At 47.4% G+C, this 24,635-nt stretch overlaps 1 protein-coding gene across 3 annotated transcripts in view; it reads right to left on the bottom strand.

The window, feature by feature from the left end:
• LOC139050095 (putative ferric-chelate reductase 1 homolog) overlaps window positions 1-24,635 on the bottom strand; it is an 89,263-nt gene that overhangs the window by 22,332 nt on the left and 42,296 nt on the right. For 2 of the 3 annotated variants that reach the window (XM_070526302.1, XM_070526303.1), the window contains exons 1-5: window positions 16,983-17,113; window positions 12,414-12,622; window positions 11,008-11,141; window positions 1,774-1,865; window positions 536-632 (exon numbers count right to left, since the gene is read on the bottom strand). In XM_070526302.1, coding sequence (XP_070382403.1) covers window positions 536-632; window positions 1,774-1,865; window positions 11,008-11,141; window positions 12,414-12,622; window positions 16,983-17,098 — 648 coding nt within the window. In that variant the 5' untranslated portion in view covers window positions 17,099-17,113. Of the gene's footprint in view, window positions 1-535; window positions 633-1,773; window positions 1,866-11,007; window positions 11,142-12,413; window positions 12,623-16,982; window positions 17,114-24,635 lie in introns of those variants that run through there. The other variant, XM_070526304.1, reaches the window with a different exon arrangement.

Genomic DNA, 24,635 nt, shown 5'->3' with positions numbered 1-24,635 from the left:
AAATTTGCAATAAGGAAATAAATAATTAACAAAGATAGTAATAATGAATTTAGCAGAAACCATGAAGGACCGGGGGGGGGGGGGGGTGTTAGTCGTGACTGTGGAAGTCAAGCGATAAGTCAAGGGGGGCCTACGAACGCGTAAGCTTTTAACGCTTTGACGATTAATACCGAGGGAGCTGCGTACAAGACTTGACAAGTTTTCTGGGGTGCTGATATGCCAATCCGTGTACATAGGTAGTGTATATTGCGCAGCCGTGTTTTTTTTTCTTTGCCTTGTACATACACAAGCATACACAGATGTACATGCGCAAGCATACACATGTGTGTATGCTGGCGTATCTTCATATGTTTATGTTTTATTTTATTTTTTTAGAAAGGGGACGGGGAGAGGAAGTTGTCTAGGATAGTTGAGTTTTTTTTTTTTTTCATTAAGAAAGGCGTTGAACATAGACACCAATAATTTCCCTCGGGTTCTTTGAGAGTGAATTTACTCTGCCTACAATTGTCACCGGAGCGATTGAAATGTCACGTACCCCTTTTTTGTCCGCTTCAAGAGTCGACTTCTGAATGGAGACGGGTGCCGAAAGGACACGTTCCACGTAATGCTGGTAATCTTGCACTAGCGTAGCACTGAAAAAGAGAGACAAGAAAATAAAGACAATTACTAGAGATACAAGTTCTTTTAAGAAGCGAATCTCATGCCTGGCATTACGTATCACACAAGGCTGGCTTGAATAGGCATGTAAAGGACAGTAAACGCTTAAAGGACATGCCCCGCAAAACCACTGCATGGCATGCCAAAGTGAATACACGTTTATCCTATAAGTAAAAAAAAATGAGCACGAATGAGCACGTATCCTCGCGAAGAAAACACCAGTTGCTCGCAAAGAGTCGTACATCGCCTACGAAACGCACCTCGGCCGATGCCTCTAAACATACTACGCAAAACAAGAGAGAAGTTCACGGGAAGGTGAAGGCGTGAAGGGATCGACGAACAGCAGTATAAACAAGGAATGCCGCTGGGGCCAACGTTACGAGAAGCTGCTTTCCCGACGAAAACACGTCCCTCGTCAAAAAAGCGGAGTCCAGGGAAATTCCTCGATCTATCTCATCGCTTATAAATTTACTACTGTCCTCACGGAATTCTACAAAAAACGGCGAAATGCCGGTATGCGGTCGCTGTCTCGCCTCCACAGCAGCCCCCCCCCCCCCTTAAAGAAAATAATTTCAATGAACAGTCTGTAGATCGCTTACATGTACACTGACAGAACACCAACACGTCACCTAACTATTTTTTTTTATTCTCCCTTTATAGACCCTCCATGCTGTCTATAACCCGCTAACAGGCCTCTTTCTTGTTTCTTGCCTATGACAGTCAATGGGCTTCCAAACCTAGTGTTTGCAGAAAATATAGTAACAGCCGAGAAAAACGTGAGAATATATGAGGTCCACATGTCGTGATAGACATTTTCCTTCTTTGTGCGTCAGTTGTCTTTACACATGCAGTCTTTACACAATAACCTAGGCACCAAGAATGTAAATGTCTCTACAAACAAAGGTTGGTTTTTAACCTCGGCAGTATGACTTAGTAACAGGCATCTAAGCGCTGAAAATGACGTCCAAGTGATGTAACCTTACAGCACGTCCTGCAGCTGGAAGTCAAAACATGCGCATTCCTTATACCTATTAATAAACAAAACGCGGGACGAAGAAAATGCACAGCAAGCGTCCTTCGACTTCTGTCCCAAGCTCAGAAAAAGCGCCAGCTCACCGGAAAACCACCTGGCCTTCCCAGTTGGCCGGCGGTATCCACGTGGTCGTCACCTGGCTCTTGACCTGGCCGTCCTTATGAGTCAGCGCCGTCTGAAAACGAAGGCCAAATATAGCACGGCGACGCCCGTGGCAAGAGATTCTTGGAGAAGGCAGAGTAGTGAATCCGAGCGCAGCGTGTCGGTAATGAACGATTAGCAAAAAAAAAAAGTGTATATACAACAGACAAGCGTTTCGGATATCCCATTACGACTGCGAGTGACGTCATCCTCTTCTATATAGCGACCACAAACATCAAAGTTAAAACGCGGTTAAACGAAGATTGTCGCTGGCCGGAAATACGCCATCGAGACGTTGCCACTTCAGAAATTACAGAGCTTTAGTTTAGGGGACGCAAGCGGCTTGCTTGCGCAAGAACTAGGGGCGACGGTACTGCGCATGCGCTGACTTAAGCGTAGGTGTCTGTGGCCTTTATCGAAAACACTCTATTAGAGAGTTTTATACCCGTGTCACACGGGCGTTTGGAAGGCCTTCCAACCGATAGTCAGTTGACTCAAAGGTCAAGTTCGAGCTGCTACACGGGCGATTTCGACGGCCGCCGAGTCAATAGTCTATCGAGTCAACGGAGCACCTTACAACTCTATCGAAATCTCGATGGCCTTTGAGCAACGGAAACGGAAACAGCGCGAACATGCCCTCTCGTTCACAGTGTGCTCCAACTCACGGTTAGAAAGAACAAATCAAACCAAAATGCTCTAAAAATACTATATATGAGTGTTATCAATTATTCAATAAAGTATTTTTGCCACTTGATATGCTCGAACTACACACACTCTCGACAACAGCGACGTGCAGCGACGCAAACGTTGCCGCAGTTTCGCTACTCAACAACTTAAAAACTAAACATACATGTAAGACAATGTATAAACAATTGTTTTAATGTATACAGAAACATAAACGAAAGTATAGTGCTTTTTCAGTGGTTTTAATGTTGTTTAACTTTTTGTGACATGAAAACGAAAATAAAGATACGCAGCGCCACACAATTTGGCGAGAAACACCGGTACCACTCAACGGCCTTTCAAAAGTGCCGTGTAGCAGCGCGGCAACTCCTTTGAGTCGATAGAGTTGTGGCGTTTCGAAGGCCGTCGACTGGAAGGCCTTCCAAATGTGCCCGTGTGACACGGGTATTAGATTAGGGGTACGCAAGACGTTGGGGCCCCTTAGCGCTTGGGGGCACGGTACTGCGCATGCGCAGACGGATGACGTCAAACCCGCCGCGGTAGCGGGGCGGCTAGGCCGTTGCACTGCTGAGGTCGAAGTCGCGGGTGCGATCCCGCGCGCGGTGGCCACATTTCTATGCGGGCGAAATGCAAGAAAAAAGTATCTATGAAAAGAGAACGCTCGTGTAGTTAGACTTGGATGCATGTTAAAGAACCGCGGTGGTAAACATTAAAACGCGGAGCACCCTTCCACAACGTGTCTCACAATCAGTTCGTACTTTTTGCATGTAAAGCTATTTTCTTTAATGCCATCGTTTTTATCTTGCTGAAAACCTATGTCTGGTTTAAAGGTAAAGGTGGTTATGCGACGCCATGATGCTCGACGAGAACATGTCCGGAAGTTTAAACTAGGGCTAGTTTAGTATTTTCATGTTAATTTATTTGTCCTTGTTTATTTTTTCCTGCTTTGATTGTGCTCTCAGTGATCTAATAAGGTGGGCGTATTTTCGTCCGAGCTGCCGCCTTCGTTTGGTTGGCTGACAAAGCATTTTATTTTCATGAAAACTCGCAAAAGCGACGGGGTTTTGCCCCTGCTGGGCCTATAACGGAACTTATTGATTAGGGACTTTCTTTCTAAGGCAGGTAGGACGGACAATACGATCACGTTTGCACGGTGGTAACAGTCCTGTTAGATTCGCTCGTCCAAATGTGCTTTTTGGTCAAATTGAAAGACTGCACCTGCTGTCTGTTTTATTAGCGCTCAAAGCCATGTATACTAATAGACCTTTACAATACGGGTTCTACTGCGAGGATACTGAGGACTTCGGGGCCATCACATCCGCGTTACGTTCAAAAACGCAGTGATGAATACCGCGGCTCCAAGAAACAGAGATGTCAACAAGCTTGCGATTCCGGTAGGTTGGGAAAGAAAGCCTATTGTAAGGTCGGCCTGAGCTAATATGCTCTGCCCTGCTGCTCTGCACAGGGGAAGAAAGAAAGGGAAAGCAAAAGAGTGATGTAAGATGATCGTGAGGACGGGAGGAAGGAATGCAGGGGTACGTAACGCAGCGGGTTACGTATTGTTGTTCGGCAAAAGAAGGCACAACAGAGCCAGCACCGAAATTGAATCGGGAGCCCGGTGAAAATTCCCTAGCCGATTAGCCGATGGACTTGCTCCGCCATCTGTGGCGAAAACACCGAGTGATCGATGCTACAAACGTTTGAAACAGCGCCTCGAAGATTGGCTGTATACTACCAATCTCGGAGACAGCGTATGCCACGCGCTTTACTCGTTCCGCCTTTTCACGGAAGATGGCGGCGCTAGCCCGTCCATTTTAGCCGATTTGTTGGCCTCTAGTTTAGGCCGAAGAGAACGCCGGTTTTCAGATCTTTCAAATAGTGCTTGTAACTAAATATAAAAAAAACGCTAAAGCCAAGCCGCCGAAAACCGCAAAAACCCTCCATCCGAAGCTCTAAAAAAAAAGAAAAAGAAAAAAAAAGCTCGAACGTATAAACGTATTGCGCCTGTGCAACATCAACCGATGAAATTGCACTGGTTAAAAGTTAAGCTTTCTCCTTGCACTGAAAGTAAATTACAATGGATGGAATAAATAATAATAGGCGTTCTGCGTAATATTGCTTCTTTGCTCGCCTTGAGTTCCTTGGAGCTTGCAACAACATCTCCAAGCGCCTACTCCTGCGGCTATTCTTTGGCTAACTTTATGTAATTGTAAATGCGGAGTCATTCCCGAATTAAATGTCACCTACGGCGGCGGCGGCCGCGGAGGGCGGTGAGCGGGCGGCTGAACCCCCCCCCCCCCCCTCCAATATATCCTTCGGCTGTCCCCCTTGCGCACTTGCCCCCCTTCTATCCACAACGAGTGTCAGCCGGTGGAATGCGCCCTCCCGCGCCCCAGCTAACACGGAGAATCAATCATGCACTGGATTCGCTAGTTCGTATTAACATAGACAGTGACGGATCTCAGTCGTTCCACGGCACACTCTGCTACATTGCCGTAGCGATCCCCCCTCCCCCCCCCCCGCCCCCCGTCACATACCCGTCATCTCGTTCCACCAGTATGACTGCTCGCTTTGGCCACTCGCGCGCACGCCATTTTCTGGTTTAGTTACCCCGAAACGCAAATTCTGGCTGGTTGGTCGCGCATAAATTTGGGTAAATAGCAGGACACGAGGTACTACTGCGAAACAGCGCCCTGTGTGCTTCGTTCTGCGGTCGGCTCTTGTGCTACACAATGCGCTGATTAACCTATATTTTGGTTCAGATTCGTTTTGTTACCGTCACAGTAGAGAACATCACGTTCGGTTTACATGTTTGAGTATGTGACCTATGTTTACCAGTTATGTTCAGTGGTAGCAAGGGAAAAAAAAGCGAGAGAGAGGGCGAAGAAAAAAAACTTCGGACATGTGTATTTTACTGGTAATCATTGGTAATCATTGACTGGTAATTTGAAGGTAATCAGAGTGACTAATACATCCAAGACAGCGAGCCTGCGTGAGCTAGTCCTCCCAGACTGGGGAGTTACTAGGGGTCTGTTCTGCCACTGTCCGAAATCTACCCAAGACGTTACAAAGTTTTCACTATGACCGTGTGCAATTTCTTGGCCATACACGAACCTCTTAAACTTCGTCCCTGTGTGCGGCCTTAATAGTTAATATACTTCCCCGGAACGAATTTGAGTACAGCCAAGGACTGCAAAATACCGCGGTTAAAGCTTTTCCAAGCAACGTGGCCGTTCTGCAGTCATCGTCAAGTGGCTTGAGCCAACCCGCCAATGACCAAGCAAGAAAGGACGTTGGTTACTTCAACTGGGTTAGCACCCAAGTTAATAAAGGCAATGCCCACATAAAGTTCTGTATTGTGTGTATGGTTTTTTTTTCTTTTTTTTTCTTTCATTCTTTTTTCTCTCTCTCACCTATCACATCCCTTTGCCCCTCCCCCGGTACAGGGTAGCCAACCGGAGATAATGTCTGGTCAACCACCCTGTCCTTCCTTTGACTTTCACTCTTTATCAAAAATTAGCAGTGCCAAGAAAGGACAAACGGAAAGGACAACTTACACTCCGCTTGACTTCCCTGCATTTTTTTTTAATCTTTATCTATTACAGAGGTATTTGTTTGCTTCGCCGCACCATCAAAACGATCAGCAATATCAACACCTTGTCGAAACCTCAACACCTCAAAGCAGCTATGCAAACAGACCCATCCAATCGGACGACTACAGGTTTTCCCGCTCAATTTAATCCAAGCGCCAGTCAATTTAATCCGAGCGCCAGTCAATTTAATCTAAGCGCCAGTCAATTTAATCCAAGTGCCAGTGATTTTAATCCGAGCGCCAGTCAATTTAATCCAAACGCCACTCAATTTAATCCAAACGCCAGCCGAAATAATCCAAGCGCCAGTGAATTTAATCCAGGCACAATGTAATTCAAGAACCTTTGGATTTCAAGACTTCTGAAAATTTGCGAACATATTATGAGTTAACGCCTTGAACATGAAAGAGCGCGGTGGTAAACCAGTAGCTATCCTGCCACGGGACAAACGACAACTTCTGGAGGTTTTGAAGCGAAAAGCGCGAGCCGGCGTATTTCGGAATTGGCTCCGTGAGCGTGTTCGGAGGCGAATTGGCTCCGTAAGCGTGTTCGGAGTTGAATTGGCTCCATAAGCGTGTTCGGCGTCGACGCAGGTGGCCACTGCCCCGCGCTATGCGTCATCGTTTGACCTTCGCCGCAAGCGCCTGTTTATCACGGAGGCCGACTATATAACCGCTTGGTAGGGTATAGGCGTGCGCATTCAACATGGAAGGAGAACAGAGTGATACTACTGATACAGAGAGCTGTGTTTATGGCTGTAGAGAAATCGCAAGACGATGTGCCCAACAGTGATGAATAAAGAAGTTTAATAATCCTGCATAACTCATGGTATATATAATTGATAATCAATTTGCATAACTACACAAGGCACACGTATAGCATAACCATAGACTAAACGAAGCATATCCATAAGTGCAACCGTAAGCATACCCATAGGCTAAATCATAAAGCATAACCATAAGGTAAACCATAAGCATCACCGAACCTTTTCGCTTCGAGATATCCAGGCTTAACCTTAGCTAAGCCCCAGCGAATATTTTTTTTATTTTCTACTTCGTTATGAAAGCGACACAGAAGATGAACATTCTCCGAATTATTTGAGAGGAAACGTCAGCATGAGTACGTCGAGTTAATGGTACACATTCGATTTGGTCATGGCTATCAAACGATACAATAAAGTTTGATTCGATGATAATTATAAGGCCCTCGCTGGGAGGCTTCGGTCGCTAGCGAATACGATTCACTATTCTACTGCGATATCCGCAGCCTCCAATCAAAGACCTTGTCATCGGTACCGCTAAAACAGTCATGAATGCCATTTAATAGCATAACTGATATGGTCAAGTCACTAGTGATCACAAGTGAAATACAATGCGTAATTCGGGGTTCTTGGAGTTTTGTGAAACATGACGTCATATACATCCAATGAAACACGATGAAACGAGTGACTCACTATGCCTACTATAAACTCGTATACTTAAGTCACTGGTGAATATTATTCACCTATTTTACTATCCCTGAGGCAGCTTTCCCTCGTGGGTGCCGTCAGTACTATCAATGAAGCTGTAGCACGATGAGTACTTTTGCGTTACCACTACTAACAGATACCGCCGAGTTTTTAGTCATCCCCAGTGATGCGCTCACTGCGATGTTCTCGAATTTTCATGCAGAATAGCGTGATGAATAATAAATGGTTATGATAGATGTGAAACGGCTATACACTAACTATAATTTGATAACTATAGGAAATACTAAGATTGATTCACTTTAGTGATGAAGAATAACTTTGTGTAGTTTGATGGTCAGAGCCATCGTTCAGGCACGCCGTGAATGGTATAAATGAAAGTGTCAATAAATGAGAGTTTAAATCAGTCAACATTGCTAATTTACATCGCAGAGCCATTAATGATCACTAGCGATAAGCTCTGTTCGGTGTTCTGTTCGGTGTTCATAGCATCGTGCATGTCAAATGAAACCTTTAAACAATGATCCAATTATGCTCATTTACGATCACTGAGCATTTGGTCTGCTACCATTGGTACCTGATAGTGAAGGGTGAGTAGTGATCACTAGTGACAAGCTCAGTTCTTTGTTTTCGTACTTCTTGCAGCCTAAAGTCTCGCGTATCAAATTAAAATTGAGTCAAATGGCAATACAAGTTTAATAACTGGGAGGTGCCATCTTGAATGCGCACGTCTATACCCTACCAAGCGGTTATATAGTCGGCCTCCGTGATAAACACGCGCTTGCGGCGAACGTCAAACGATGACGCATAGCGCGGGGCAGCGGCCACCTGCGTCGACTCCGAACACGCTTATGGAGCCAATTCAACTCCGAACACGCTCACGGAGCCAATTCCGAAATACGCCGGCTCGCGCTTTTCGCTTCAAAACCTCCAGAAGTTGTCGTTAGTCCAGTGGCAGGTAGCTACTGGTTTACCACCGCGCTCTTTCATGTTCAAGGTGTTAACTCATAATATGTTCGCAAATTTTCAGAAGTCTTGAAATCCAAAGGTTCTTGAATTCCGTTGTGCCTGGATTAAATTCACTGGCGCTTGGATTATTTCGGCTGGCGTTTGGATTAAATTGAGTGGCGTTTGGATTAAATTGACTGGCGCTCGGATTAAAATCACTGGCACTTGGATTAAATTGACTGGCGCTTAGATTAAATTGACTGGCGCTCGGATTAAATTGACTGGCGCTTGGATTAAATTGAGCGGGAAAACCTGTAGATAGAGTGAAGAGGTCCTTTTACTCTCTTCTGCGTTATCTGAGGCACTTGGAGCACTCCGCTCCTGTATCTACTTTTATCTATAAGAGTTTTAGGAAAGACACAAAGCGGTTATAAAACGGAGTGTAGCGGTTATCAACAGGGTATTCTTTTCCTGCAACACAGCACTCGCTCCTGTGGACATAGTGATCTATGTGATAATCACCACTGAATAGAATGATCAAATAAATGTCACAAGTTAAATTGTTTAACAAGAACTCTAGAGTGCACGTTGAAATTGCGAAGGTTAGTCCAGCCAGGACACAAGGCTTGCGCTCATTGGCTACAAATTGTGTGTATAGCACAGTTTTGGAGAAATTAGTACTGCCTTTCGCGATCCAGCTCGGCGGTGCCCCCTGCGACGTGCTAGCTTCCTGGCGAGCTCAGATATGGTAGACAGACCGCTTAGCAAAGGCATTGGTCCCGGTCGAGACGAATTTCTTCAACAGCGAAGCTTTCTTTCCGAGGTAACCGTACGGTGTAACTACGTAGCTTCGTGCTGTCATTAACTGTACTCCACCTTGCGGGGTTTCGTTATAGAACTAATTCGCTATATTCCGTTTCTCTGCGGTTTAATTCAAGATATAGTTTCCACCCTTATTACTCGCGGTAATAGACTTGAGTTCTTCATCCTATTCGGCGTCACAGCTTAAAGGAACACAAAAGGAAAATGTTAGGCCGAGCTAGGTCGAAAAATTAACAGAACTTGCGCAAGCGAGGGAATTACGAGAAATATAAAATCGGAGGGACGCCACCCATTCGGTGGCCACGGTACGTACCGCGCGACGTCAGTGCTGGATGATTGACAGTGTGTGACAGAGGAAGATCACTTGACTATTACGTCAGCTCATCCGTTTTGGCACGGGCGATTCAAATTCAGGAGCGGGACCTCGGGTGGCAATTTTCGGCGCAACAAAATAACATACTGGGACGTAGAAAATGATAATGAACTCCTGGAGGTATAATCGAAGCACCGGGCGTTAGAATGGGGGTCATAATGCCAAAGTTGGTGACTCGCCCTGTGGGAGGCACTGTTAGGTTAATGGTGTAAAGGTATAAAGGTGCAATGCTGAACAAATGGCTAGCCTTTATTTCCGGTCACAGAGAGTACATTTCTACAGAAAGAAGAAGAAAACAGCTATTTGACTCAAAGCGCAATTAGTGTAATAATTAGTAATTGCATATTGTTGAACTAATGCACACACGAAACTTCACTACAGCGTATAAAAAACGCAACTATAAGCATTGCGTTACGTTTCAAGCACTCAAACAGCTTTTCGAGGAATGAGTGAAATCGAAGCATACTCGTATATGTCACATGGGCCAGTACTGGTTTGAAAAGCTGTTCGTAGATGGTGCGAAAGCCAACGTACGCTTATTACGCTTGACAAGTTAAGAAATTTTGCCAACACTTGGCAATGTGGTGTCCACTTGAAGGGTGCTTAGAGAATTTTTCTTTTTATTTTTAGCTGATATTTTCAGAGCCTTCGCGCGAGTTCCAACACCTATATGCGACTTGAAGCAACGCAATGGGCGCATTTTTCCGAGCCAGACTCCTTGGAGTCTTGGCGAACAAGACGCATCACGTCGGAGCAAAGAGTGCAGTTAGTAACGGATAAATAAACGGAGTCAAGTGGGAGTGAAAGCTGGTGGGCTGCTCTCCAGAAACCTTATAGTTTTTGAAGCTCTTCTGTTATTGCAGTAACTCGAGTCGACAGGTCGCGGCAATCGTTCGTATACACGGTGCATAGCACATTGAAATGTGCTCTCTCTCTCTCTCTTTTTCATCCCTATATAGCCCCTTCCCTTATTGCTGGGCAGCAAGCCTACCTGCCTTTGCTCTCTTCTATTTCTCGCTTTCTCTCTCTTTCTCTTCGCGCGGAAGCAAATCTGTGATTGGCAGCTATCTGAAAAGTACCACGTACTATTGTAAACAAAAACAAAAACAATTTTTTTTCACATTTTTTTTCAAGGTTGCTTACCGTATAGCATTACATAAAGAGACGCGATAACGGAAGTTCGCGCAGCGCTGAGAAATAATAGTCGGTATACGGAGGGCCAGGCGGTGCGCGTAACACTCGGCAGCCAACGGACTTAAAACCAGCGTCGACCACGCATTCGTGGCTTGCTCACCGCGTCCTCTCCCGCACAGTCAACCGTGTGGCTGACGTTGCCCTCGGGGACAAACTTTCCCGGCACGAGGCTGTCAACGTCGTCGGCCTTCCTCGCCTGGATCAAGAAGCCCTTGAAGCTGCCAGCCAGCGTGACTGCGAAGCCGCAAACGGGGGAGGAAAGGTGTGAAGAAACAAACGCGCCGAAACACACCAAAGGTCACTTTGCAACATCGTAAAACAGAAAAGAAAAGAAGAAGGCGAAAAATACGAGAAGCTACTCGACAAGCACACAAGCTTAGCACGTCCTAGGCGTTGCAATTTTCGCACACGCCTCGGCTCCGACGTGCCGCTACGCGCTGAGGCGCCTTACTCCAGAGTCACGCCGGGGCACGGCCCCGACGAGCTCGTGAGGATTTCTCCGGCGTCGCAGGAGCGAGTCACTCGAGGAGCGCGTCCGAAGTGGTGTATATACACGCTCTCGGAGGCAGTTGCGGTTGGCGCGACGGTGACGACAGTGCGCTTCAAGTGATGCCTAAGGCTTAATGTCAAGGCTAAAAAAAAATAATAATCGTAACCTCTCATAGCCTGAATATATTGGCCCGGAAAACCATTCGAATTACAGTTAAAAATACCCCGGTATAAAAGTCACAAACAAGGATAAGGTGCCCCAGCAAGGCCGGCCAGCATTTGTTTAGGTTTTTTATTTATTTTTTTTTATTTATTGATACTGCGATACCACTTTGGGGATTTCGGCAGGAGGGTACAAATGTTGAAAAGATCACAAGGCAACCAACAAATACATAGATAAATAAATACATAGATACATAAGAGTAAATAAACTAATATAAACTAAAATAGAAGGCATACGGTAAGTACTAAGTTAGACACAATGTAGACATGGTAAGTGAAAGCTGTTGAACTTGACTGTTAGTAAGCTGGTTCCATGCAGTTATTGTCCGCGGAAAGAGAGTATTTAAAGTAATTGTTACGTGTGCGAAACGGAGCAATTGTTAGCTGGTGTCTTTGTCTAGTGGCATACCCGGATGAAAAGGTTATTACGTCTGAAGTGTCTAATTTATAGTGCCCATTTACAATTTGATACATAAATTTTAGCCTAGATGACCGGTTTCTTTGGGCTATTTGTGGCAAGTGGGCTTTGGTTAAAAGGGCAGAAACAGAAGAACGTCCAACGCTGTTATATATGAATCGCACACCCTTTTTCTGTACGCTTTCAATCTTGTTAAGGTTAAGTTCAAGTTTTCAAAGCACCTCGAGTAGATTTTGGGGAATTCGGCGGTAAGACAGTAGCTGGCATTTCGAACAACACCGAATTAATTAATCCATTCGTTCCACACGACGTCCCTGTGGTGATGGCCCAGAACCACCCGTTAAAAAGCTGTCCCTCGCGCGCTCAGTTGAGCTCACCTTTGACGCTCTGGTCAGGCTGCTTTTGGGCCGTCAGCCTGTAGGCGTCGGTGGCGGTCTCCGATGGGCCACCGTGTCCCGGGACCATGCTGTCGCAGGCGCCCTGCGGGGCGCCGGTGTGGTAGGGAAGCGCACCGCCAAGCAGCACGAGCAGCACGGCCACGAAGAAGGGCAACCGCGTAGCCATGGTGGCTGTTCGACCCTGATATCTGGCAGAGAAAGGAACAAGAAAAAAAAAAAGTTGCGTTAAGACACGAGTTTCTGGAAGACATTCAACAGAGGACAGACTCGCTGGGATGACAAGAAACAAAAATGCAAAGCCAACATAGGCTGAGGGCTTGGTCAGCCCCTCCCCCTATCCCAGTTAATCCCTGTTCCCCATTTCCTGTATGCGGTACATTGTCTCTTTTTGCAGGTGGATTCCTAGATGGGAAAATTGTGCAATAGAGATGAATAACGTAAAGGGTTTGACGCCGTAGTTACACATTTTGATTTGATGTTCGATTCGATGTTTATTTCTTTCAAACGGAAGGGGAAGCCAAGGCAGAAGGCGGTACGGCTGACTGGGCATTGGCTCCCTGTTACAGACCGGGAGTCAGGTTGCAATATACTGCGAAGTTACAAGCTAAAACATTACCAAAGCTGTAAATTTCATTATCCGTCTCTATTTTGTCAAATGTTTTTTACCTTTATTTACTTGTTGGTGGCGTATCTGAGGACGTTACGTATAACTGAATCAGCACCTTAACTAAACAACCACTGCGTATTTCGTAAAACATCACTACAGCGCTACGCGCACGTGATTAATTAGGAAGGGTCCAAGCGGAAGCTTTGCCTCAAGATTGGTATAACGACACATCTGTCGCCTTCCATTACAATCGGCTACCAAAATTTGTCGGACGTTACTTACAAGAAACTCCCCTCCCTCCTACCCTTAACCCGCTGACAAAACACAGTTGAACAGGAAACATTTCTACGTAGGCCTCTGCAGGAAAAAAAAATAAAAAACGAATTTAGACATGCGCACACGACGCTTCCATATGCGGCGCATAATTATGCCAGGAATGTGAAATACTGGGAATTGCATTCGGAATTTCGACGAAATAACAACTCAAATGTACGGAGGATATGCGCATACGCCTATGCCCCGCATGCGATAAGCGGAAGGTGCCGGATAATACCTGCGCGACCGTGAACGACGGTTGTCCGGCACGCCGCAAGCATTCCGTGACTTCCAAGGTAAAAAAAAAAAAAAGAAGGAGGCCGGTTCGAGCCGAGTTCTCAGGACCTCTCACCAGGTCAATGCTCATGCGTGCGAGGCGAGAGTGCCTCATCGCAATCGCGTTTCCCACGCGACCAAGTTCCACGCTGCGCTGCGTACATTTTGCCACGTCCCCTTCCATTCCTCGTCAGTGCTGTTCTACAAATGACAAAATTTCAATTAATTAATTATGGGGTTTTACGTGCCAAAACCACGATCTGATTATGAGGCACGTCGTAGTGGGGGAACTATGGAAATTTAGACCAACTGGGGTTCATTAACGCGCACCTAAATCTAAGTACACGGGCGCTTTCGCATTTCGCCCCCAAGGAAATGCGGCCGCCGTGGCCGGGATTCGATCCCGCGACCTCGTGCTCAGCAGCTCAACACAATAGCCACTGAGCAACCACGCTGGGTTAGAAAATTTGAAGAGAAATGAAGAACGCGTGATCAGGGCATTAAAATCTAGCGCACTCTCCGACTCTGCGTCCTCTTTTTAATATCGGCCTGTTTCGTCGGAACCACCTCGGAAGCCAACTCTTTCCAGCATCGTCGGACGCCTGCGATGTGTTTACGTAACAACGATCGCTGCGCGAATACACTGTAAAATAATTTACACCCTTAAACGTGAAAAAGGGTGTTGTATATAGCTGACACCATAAGGGGGTGAGTTTTAGACACATTTACACCCTTTTTCGCTTTTAAGGGTGCGAATTATTTTACAGCGTACCCAACTCGAAGTGTTATAGATTGCGAAAGTGCGTTAGATTCGTGGATATACCAGCAGTCATGGATGTATAGTGTGTTATCAAAGGGTACGGGAATAAAACATGAATGCCTTAGCCTATCTTTATTAAAGATTCCGCAGCTGTCCTATTTTATTTTTTTATAGGAAAAGTAGAAAAATACCGATTACGAAAGGGGGTCAGGCAAGGGGACAATATCTCCAGTGATATTCGCTGTATGCTTAGAAGTGGTATTCTAGCTTTCAGACTGGGTAAGGATTATGTGTGAAAAATCAACGTGGAACCTGAGGTCTGTAAATGACTTTCGGCGACGCTGGTAATGACTTGCAACGAATGATCGAGGACATTAGCCAACAAAGTGTAAACGTAGACTAACCTAACGTTCAATAGCCTAGCAAGAAACTGGTAATGTGTGATTGGCAGTCATCCTCTGCAATCTGTGCAAGGGTACTTGACCGATTAGATCGTGAGAAGGAAATCCACAAAAGTATAAGAATGGGGCGGAGCAGCATACTGCAGGCACTTCCAATTCAAGTCCAGCAGCTTTCCGCTGTCCTCGAAAATAAAAGCCTACAGCACTGAGCAAAAGTTTGGAGACCACGGCTTCGGCAAAATTGTAATATTTCTAGCACATCGCCGCACACACGAAATTATAGTTGAATATATTGTGCCGATCTTTAACGCGCACGTCGGTAGTAACACAGTATTTCAGCCGGCATGCGCTATTAAGTTGCGAAGCAAAAACAAGTTTTCGCTGCGCATTGGCGTCCAAGCTTTCGTCCTCGAGTGCACAATTATCGCATTATGCCGATACTGACGCACAGGGCAGAAACATGGAGATTAACAAAGAGGCTTGAGAAGAAGTTAAGGACCACGCAACGAGGAGATGATACAGAAAGTTATGGGCGCAACGTTAAAGAACAGGAAGACAGCAGCGTGGATTACAGATTACGAAGGTAGCCGATATTCAAGCCGAAATGAAAAGGAAGAATTTAAAACATCAAGATTGATTGATTGATTGATTGATTGATTGATTGATTGATTGATTGATTGATTGATTGATTGATTGATTGATTGATTGATTGATTGACACAAACTGCAGGTAACCGTGCTGCCCAAGGAGGAGAGAGTTTGCCAGATTTCTTTCGAATGAAGTAAATGGTCATGGATTAGACAACATTTACAAGTAAACAATTCCTATTTTGGCACGTAGTAGGAAATGATTATTTTGAAAGGCATGTTATGGAGTAATTAGTGCATGGTGATCTGTGTTGGTAAATGTCTTTAGCCGTGATAAACCAAGTCGAAGAATTTTGCTTGGGCGAGAAATAGCGGTCAACGTGAAGAGATCCGGGCCAAGCTTCCTAAACGCATTATGAACTGACGACGTTTCGCCATCTGAGGTAATAAACCGGGCAGCCAGGTGCTGAAATCTTCTCGACCGACTATTTCCTTAGAACAGATACCACACACGTCCTTGGGCATTCGATTTCATCGCCTTTGTCTATAACTCGCACTGTTACCCCCTTTTTCGTTTAACTGATGCGAGTTGTATGCCAATTTACACCATTTATCGTTTTTAAGGGTCTAAATTATTTTACTATATAACCAGTCGAGGCTGTCTACGCACGCAGACCCACGTCCACTGTATTTACCATGTGTTGACTAAAACAAAACGCGTATTAGGCCTACACACTATAATTATTCTGGTGCGGCGTTTTCTGACTAGGAGTACGCGAATATTCAGATTTTCATGCACCAGTCGAAAAATGCTTGCTGTGCATGCTGCTAAGCGTTCGCTCCAATTTCTTCCTGACCAAACAAAGTCCGAATCGAAACCCGTATTTCGTAAAGTCGGCAGCAAAAATTCACAGAACGCGTACCCTGAAGAAAAGGGTCATACTTCTAGAGACCGGGCACGCCACCTAGCGTGTAGATCTACCTGCACTATGGTGCATACGCGACTATAACACGGCTTTGTGCTGTTCTATCCACGGAAAGACAAAACTGCGCCAAAACCCATCTCTATCGCAGAACCAATGTCCCACAATTATTTTTACGCCGACCGTGCTACAGGAGTGAAAAATTCACTTTTTTCCACTGTTGTTCTTGCCTTTACGACTACGCGCTGCTGGAAGAACTGACCGCCTTCCACTGTTTTTTTTTACGCCTATATTTTTTTCTCGTGAGTTATTGAATGCTGCTGCGCGACTCTGCAAATCCTGTTCCCAACGTTCCCTCTGCTTCAGGATGCGGAGTTGTCCTTCGCGAGAATTAATGTTTCGAAGGGAGAGACGTAGGGCGCGTTTCCGCCCTTCCTCCTCTCCCAAACGCACAGGCGCACACAAAGAGAAGCACCAGCTAGCTTTATGTCCGCGGAAAAAAAGCAAAAATAGCGAACGTGGTGGAAGAACAGGTAGAAAGTGCACTCCAAGGTTGCAGGAGCGAACAAAGAAGACAAAAGAAAGAAAACACAAAACACACACACATCCACAAAAGCAGACGTGATGATGGCGAGAAAGCGGGAAGGAAGGGCCAAGCACCGTCGGTTCACTGACTCACACGTAATAGCCGCGCGGTGCAAGGAAGCAGGCAGCGACGTCGTTGCGTGTGTGCCAAAGTCGAGCCGGAAACAAAAGCCCCCTGCAATGGGCAGCGGAGGTACGAGCCGTAGACATGCTAGACCCGCCGTACGCGTCGGGGGGAGCCTCGCACGCAAACGAAGCTCGCGCACGCGCCAAGACGCGACGCAGCAAGGTCAAACCACACGGGCCGTCTGCTGCGCCCGCATGGCAACGCTGCGCGCCGTCTGGTCGAAGAGCTTTCGGGCTGTTCCGAGTCGGTGTTGTGCCGAGCAGACGCACGAAATGCGGAAACCAGAAGGCGCGGAGATGGACGGGCGAAATGAGCCGGCCAGACGCGATATCAACGTTGCCTTTCCACGCCATTTCTCAACTGGTTTCGCGACGTGGGCGGGGCCGGGGCACATCCGACGAGAGCTGGCTGTTCCGGTATACCGGATCGCGACGTGGCATTCGGGAGGACTAGAGTAATGGTGTACGCGCGCGTCTGGAACTGGTTCGTTGCATGTTACCCCACGTTGTCGAGTTTATTGCTTGATTTTGTTAGTTTCTTATAGCGTGCATGTATGGGGAAATCCACAGAAGGATACCTTAAGCCGTGCTCACAATGTGTTGCGCGAGTGTGCTTGCTGTATTGTTCCGGTTATGTGAGCGGCGCGTGACGTCACAGGGACGCTGGCATAATGAGACGAGTGCGCCTGTTAACTACGCGTCACTTATCGCGGTGAAGTTTAGCTGACCGCTTCCCTTGTTCATCCCAAATGCTTGTTTTTGCATCATATTTTAAGTATATTATGAGTTACAAAAATGACAGATAGCAACATGGCAGTGGCTTCCCGGTTGCCACTATTTCCCAAACAGCTTTTCCTCTAGAATTTAGTATAACTAACTCTATACCCGATGTTGTACCCGTTAGACCGTGGACTATACCTAGCGACCAAGTTGGCAGGAAAACGGTTCAATAAAGGCATATCGTCCCATGATAACATGTAAAGTTCCCGAAGAATACTAATATCATTACTAACATTTCACTTAACGATGTGTTATAAACACAGACAATTGCGTCGCACTTAGCAACATGCGGGGAGAAGACCTGCTGCACCCAGATACGCAGGCACATGTCTTGATGCTACACCGTCCGGCAACTCAGTGCCGTTCCATCGTGTCGCCTATTTCACGGCCACGTCGGGACAGAAGTGGCGTTCGTGTAGGCAACAGGCACCGACTGAAAACTGATGGAAACAACACTGAACGGAGCTGGGTGAACCATCAACAACGCGGGTTTTATCATTCGTATATTCAATCGCAATTTGCTTGAGCTCCTCAATGCCGATATCAATACATAGCTCAGTAAAACAGGAACGTATACAAATCCCCCGAGCTGCACCATGTAGCCAAAAAGGTTATCAAGCAAATTCTGAAGTACAAGAAGTTTTTATCGTACACATTTGTCATGTTGCTGTCTAATGAAGAATGAAAACTTGGTAACAAACTAAAAGTAAATGTTTAAAATAGAAACGGCACATTCAATACAACGTTACAAACTGGCAAAGACGTTTTCGAAAGTCCACAGCTAGGTCGTGCTAGATAAAGCGACGCCATAAGCTGCGTTATGAGCTAGTAAAGCGTGTGAATGAGCGATTAAAAAAAGTCGTGTCTGAGGTTCACAAGAGCTAGAAGCCCTGCCAAAGAACACTACGCACGTGAGCGGATACACGCCCCTCCCTCATCCCCCTCCAAAATAAAAGTAAAGTGAGAAAGAAACGAAGCAAGAGAACGCTGTAGGTTGTGACAGCTTCCGACAACAATGTTTGCTTGCCAGAGCCTCTTCAGTCGAGTAGACAAGGCGACAACAAAACATTAGACAGGCTAAACGACGAATCGTAAAGTCGCCGTAACGACCAAAAAATGACCAGTTCCGGTGCTGTCAAAGAGTATACGCAGAGGACTAAAAGAACTCAAACGCACGTAAAGAGAAGCAAACTCTATTCTCAGTCCCATCTCGCGCATAGCGAAACCCGACTCTCGACACCGCAATGCCTCTCCCCCCACTAGCGAGCGCGCCGCAGTCGTTTCTACCTTGAAACACCACCTGCGCAATCCGAGCGACTAGCAGTTATAGCGACAGCGCCCGCGTACCGCCCGCGTGCGCGAGGTACGGTTAAATTGAGCTCTCTCCGCTCCCCTGCTTGTAACGGTGCGCGGTGGTCGAAGGTCGTCTACGATGTCGGCTGAGCGACGGCACGCCGTGTGCTTATAGCGTTCTGTTCTCGAGGACGAAGGGTGAAGTTGGTTAAAAAAAAAAACGGGTAAACAGCGCCGTTAGAAGGTCAACTATACCGGAACGCCGAAGGGACAAGCTGGCGCAATGAGTCAGCGAATACAGACGCTGTACACACGATCGCTCTGTACAAAGAATTTGGAAGTATCGAAGAAGGCAACGGATAAAGAGAAAACACACTCCGGAGACCCTTGTTCGATTCCCACCCAGTCCATCTTGCAAGTTGTTTTTTATTCATGGAATGCCTGCTGGGATCTATCGCTCACGGCCAACGCCGCCGACGCCGACGTCGACACCGACGCCGACGACACCGGCTTTTCTGCGACACGAGCTCCTTAACGCTCTCGCGTTAAAACAACTATATATGAACAATTTTGAGTAGCTTTTCTTAAGTCCTAACGAGCTACCCGTCGAAGTGGCTCATTGCGCTATGGCGTTCTGCGGCCGAGCCCTTGGTCGTAGGTTCGATTCCCGAATGTTGCCGCCGCGCATTAGGATTGAGTAGAGATGCAAGAACGCTTGCGTACTGTGCTTGGGTGCACACACCTGGTGAAACATAATCCGGCCCATCCTATTACTACGGCGTCTCTCATAGCCCTCTGTTGATGTGGCACTCTCTAACTATAAGTATATAGGCAGCTTTAGCACAGCGTTTCAGATGCAAGACGGTTACGGCTGCGCTACAGGCTTTTAGACATTCCCCAACGCCAACGTGCAGCCCATCGCCAAAAGATGTTACACCACCTGACAGATAGAAATGAGACACTTTCGCGACAGCAATGGCGGTTTGTGTCAAGCCTAACAGCGTCGAAACAGAGCTTACCTCAGTAATAACAAAAGGTCGCTAATGCAATGTCCTTAGTAAACGTAAGTCGAATATGATTTTGCTATTCATTTCTTGCTGTCACGACAAAAAGCAAGCATACAGCAAGAGCGAATCCAAGCCGGCGGCCTGGACGTCACCAAATTGTTTCGCCCCATAGATGGTGTTGATCTACGCAATCCACACAGCGCTAACCCCCCCCCTCCCCCCCCCCAAAAAAAGAAAGGAAAGCGTTGCGTATTGTTACGACACCCAACCGGTGCCGCCAGTGTTACGAACTTGCACCGCTGCACCACGATTACGGCTTTGTGGTCCCGTAGCGCTCGTCACCCGTTTCGTGACAGAGCGTTGGTAGCGAAGACTCCGAGCCTGGCGTCGATGAGAATAACAAAAGGGACTTTATACATTATATACAGGTTATCATACAGGACATGAACGGGTCGGCACTGGGGCCGAGTGCTCACAACAAACGCGACTGTTCTCGCACGACGACGTCCGGCGAAAACGCGTGACACATCTCACCCCAGTCGGGAGCGACACTCTCTCCCGGTGGGTCGGCGGATCCTGTTTTTCAGGCAGCGCGTTGCTGCTTTTATAATCCCCGAGGAACCATTGTCACTCAAACGGCCCAATACAAAGTCAGCACACGACGGTCGTCCGAGGGGTCCAACCAGCGACCGCGCTGGCCACCCGGTTCAAAGTTCGCGCGCGCGGTGACCTCCAGGCAAAGGGAGGTGCGGCGCCGGGCTGTCTGGCACATGCTGACACGTCCAAACTTGCGGCTCGCCGAGGCTTCTCCCGCACGCTGCCTGACGGCTCAGCATCTTGACTTGTGAAGGGAGAATTAGGGCGCTCGCAGGATAGATTCTGCATCTTGCAGATTCGGAATCCGGGCTTGTGGTAATGGCACAACAGTATGTAAACCGAAAATATCCTCATTGTGTTCTGCGCACACGCACTTTAGACTAGCTATAGCACATGCAAGCGACTTTCGTGTACGCAAAAATCTGAACTCCCTTGCATTCCATTTTACAGTTTTTGCCTTCTTTTTGCTTATGTACGCGGCCGATAACGTTCCCCTATACTCTGGTTTCCATACTTGTAAATTTCCCTGTTTTGCGTGCGCTATACTGAACCTCTAATGACATTTGGTGATTCAATATGCAATGGAATATAAGCGCACGAATGTGCGCATTCCACCCCTCCACCCCCCACCCCCTTCCCCATCGAAAAAAACGACGGCCTCGGCCAGGAGCCAAACCCGAGGCATCAAACTGAGCAACAGACCGACAGCGGCGGTATTTGCTGAATAATACGTGGTCGTTTTGCTGTTCTTAGTTCGCTCCTCGAGGGTGGCGAGTGGCAAAGAGCGAAGCACATACCGGCTTAACTATTTTTCACGAGGGCAAACGGCGACGCTGACTAAAACTAGAAAAACAAGGTCGTTAGGAAGTCACCCAGGTGCGCCGTACAGAGCGAGACCTTTTTGGACATACCAATAGTTGGCGTATTTGTCCATCCTTTATTGAATGTGCATTCCAGAGTGACAGGGCTGGGCGAAGCGAAACAGCGCTAAAAAAGCAACGAAAAAAAGAAACACTATGACGCCGCCAGACAGTGCGAGGTATGCTTCCTGTGCAAAGAACAACAAAGAAAAAAAACATATCTGATAGTCCACCGCAACGAGCCCAGCCGAGACCCCGCCGCGGAGAATGCGATTAAAGCACGGGCAGTGTACATTCCGAACAACGAGCGACGTTTGCAGCTTTCACGCCGTTCAGATGAGTGACAGCAGGCGGTGCGCTCGCCTGTGTACGCACGCGAGGGAAGATAGCGAAGTTCGTTAAAGCGAGTAAACAGGACCGTTAGGAAACGTCGGACGACGAGCTAAGCGTGAAACGAGCCAACTGAAGGACAGAGCCGGGTGTTTAAGCGCTAATGTCACGGCGACTGGCGACTGCACGGCGGGACGCGAAGTAGCCGGACAATTGCCCGTCAGGCCTGTTGCCAACAAACATTCTTCAACCATGCACGCTCGCGAAGCGTGAACGCAGCTGAACGCAACCTTTTGTCCAGACGTAGAGATATTAGACGTAGCGTCCCTTAGTCTTGTGTTTAGCAACCGGGATCGTCCCCTTTATTCTTATATTATTTTGTATTTCATGTTTTATATTTCGTCCGTGTTAAGTGAGGATAGTTTTTTTTGTCTTTTTTGTTGCTGTTTTGCTTTCTTTTATTTCTGACGTTCGACACCTTGTCCAGGGCTCGAAACTTTGCTATAGTGCGCTGACACTCGTTAAGTGCTTCCGAAGGTCTGTGACCAGCGTCCGCTTTTCCCATCTGGCAGGTAACCGGAACAATTTTACAACATCCGATCCGGCTTGACAACCAGTGAAAGGAGGCCGCATAATCAGGGAACTACTTATTTCCTAGCGCGTAAATCTAACTGTTATCTGGAATATTGCGACTGCAACGTTAGGTAAAGTTGTGTTCAATGTGTAACTTAACGCCTGTGCCACTGAACCGTTTACACTAAAAAGCAACCAGCCTTGGAACCAAGAGAAAAGGAGAACAAAGCTTAAGTGCACAAATGTACAATTTGCTACCCTGCACCAGGGGAAGAATATCGGCTATCCCCGTTTGCGTTCTGATCCACACCGCTGCCTTCCTGTCTCTTAACGTTACGCCGAACATTCTTCGTTCCATCGCTTCTTGCGCGGTCCTTAACTTGTTCTCGAGCTTCTTTGTCCACCTCCGAGTTTCTGCCCCAAATGTTAGCACCGGTAGATCGCATTGATTGTACACCTTTCTTTTCAACGGTACTTGTAAGCTTGCAGTCAGGATCTAGCAATGTCTGCCGTATATGCGCTCCAACTCAAAACTATAGGAAATTCGCAGGCGCAAGTTGGAATCAGTTGGCGCAGGACAGGGGTAATTGGAGATCGCAGGGAGAGGCCTTAGTCCTGCAGTGGACATAAAAGATGATGATGATGATGATGATGATGATGATGATGATGACGACGACGACGACGACGACGACGACGACGACGACGACCACCAGGGTAATGGGCGCAAAAAATAAAGGAACACCAGCCGCGACCATAAATGGAGAGACGCTGCACTGCGCTACATTAGAGTGAGAGAGAGAAGGCTTAATGAAAGGGAAAGCAGTTATGAGATGGTCACGCAATTACTGTACGTTCATAACCATCCCGTAGTTCCTGCCAAAGGCGAAGAAGCTTGGCAGCCTTTAGCGTATCTAGACGTTCTTTCGCTGCGGCCATTGTGGGGATACAAGATGCATCGTTGTAATAATTTGGCGGCTGTCGAAAAAAAAATTATGGGGTTTTACGCGCCAAAACCACTTTCTGATTATGAGACACGCCGTAGTGGAGGACTCCGGAAATTTCGACCGCCTGGGGTTCTTTAACGTGCACCTAAATCTAAGTACACGGGTGTTTTCGCATTTCGCCCCCATCGAAATGCGGTCGCCGTGGCCAGGATTCGATCCCGCGACCTCGTGCTCAGCAGTCTAACACCATAGCCACTGAGCAACCACGGCGGGTGGCGGCTGTCGAATCTCTTAAGCGCGGTTACAGATCTCCTTATCTCCATGCACTCTGACGCGGACAGGTCCGCGGCGGTCACGCACCGCTGCAAAAAAGCATTACCATACGCATACGTCCCCTCAACAGCGTTGAGCAAGCCGCGCCTCCCCTCCGTATTCCACGTTCTTCTTTAACTTCGCGGTAACGTTTGGCCCGTCTTCATTAACGCACGGGCGCATCGAAAGCGCGGGCCGTTCCACCTGGGGGGGACACCCCCCCCCAGACGCGCGGTATTACCATTTCTTCGCGGCGTCTGGCCCCAAGGTCAAGGCGGCCAGCGGAGCGCAACTGAACATGCAACCAGTGCGGCCCGGAAGGCGCGACCAACCGTGGCGCAGCCCGCGTGTATGCAATGCATCCGCAGATCGCTGACACGGTACGTGTACACGATCTTCTTTTCTCCCCCCCCCCCTCTCTCTTTCTCCCCTCGTTGCTTTCCAGCGGGCAATTTTATTTCCCCGCTACTAGTCGAATCAAAGATGGGATATCGCGCGCGAATAGGTGGAACCGTATAAGCAGCCTGCTACGAGGATCCGAAAGTTCCGGGTTCGGATCACACATACCGCAGGTGGTGTCGGGACCTACTGCGTGCATTGAGCTTCCCGCACAGTGGTGCGGAGCGACACGGCTTTCGAGAAATGAAACAAGCAAGACAAAAGAGTGGACCGGTAAGAAACATGAGAAAAAGATGTCGCCGAAGGTCGTGGTGAATAACACAGCCGCCGAAGGCCGGCGTGCTAGCCATCTTCCCTTCCTCCTCCACAGTCAGTATTATGGGCGTACAATTTGGGGGCGTGCAAGTAGGGGGTGGAGACGTGTTCTCGGCGGAGATCAGAAACTGGTATGAAAGAGCTCCGTCTGCGAATTGCTCGGGCAGAAGTTCCGTACCTTAGCATTTCGCCAACTCACGCTGCATATCAA

Source organism: Dermacentor albipictus, chromosome 9 (genome assembly GCF_038994185.2).
Source record: "Dermacentor albipictus isolate Rhodes 1998 colony chromosome 9, USDA_Dalb.pri_finalv2, whole genome shotgun sequence".
Taxonomy (NCBI): domain Eukaryota; kingdom Metazoa; phylum Arthropoda; class Arachnida; order Ixodida; family Ixodidae; genus Dermacentor; species Dermacentor albipictus.
Note: the sequence above shows the minus strand (reverse complement) of the source record. Positions and strands in the feature narration are given on the sequence as shown.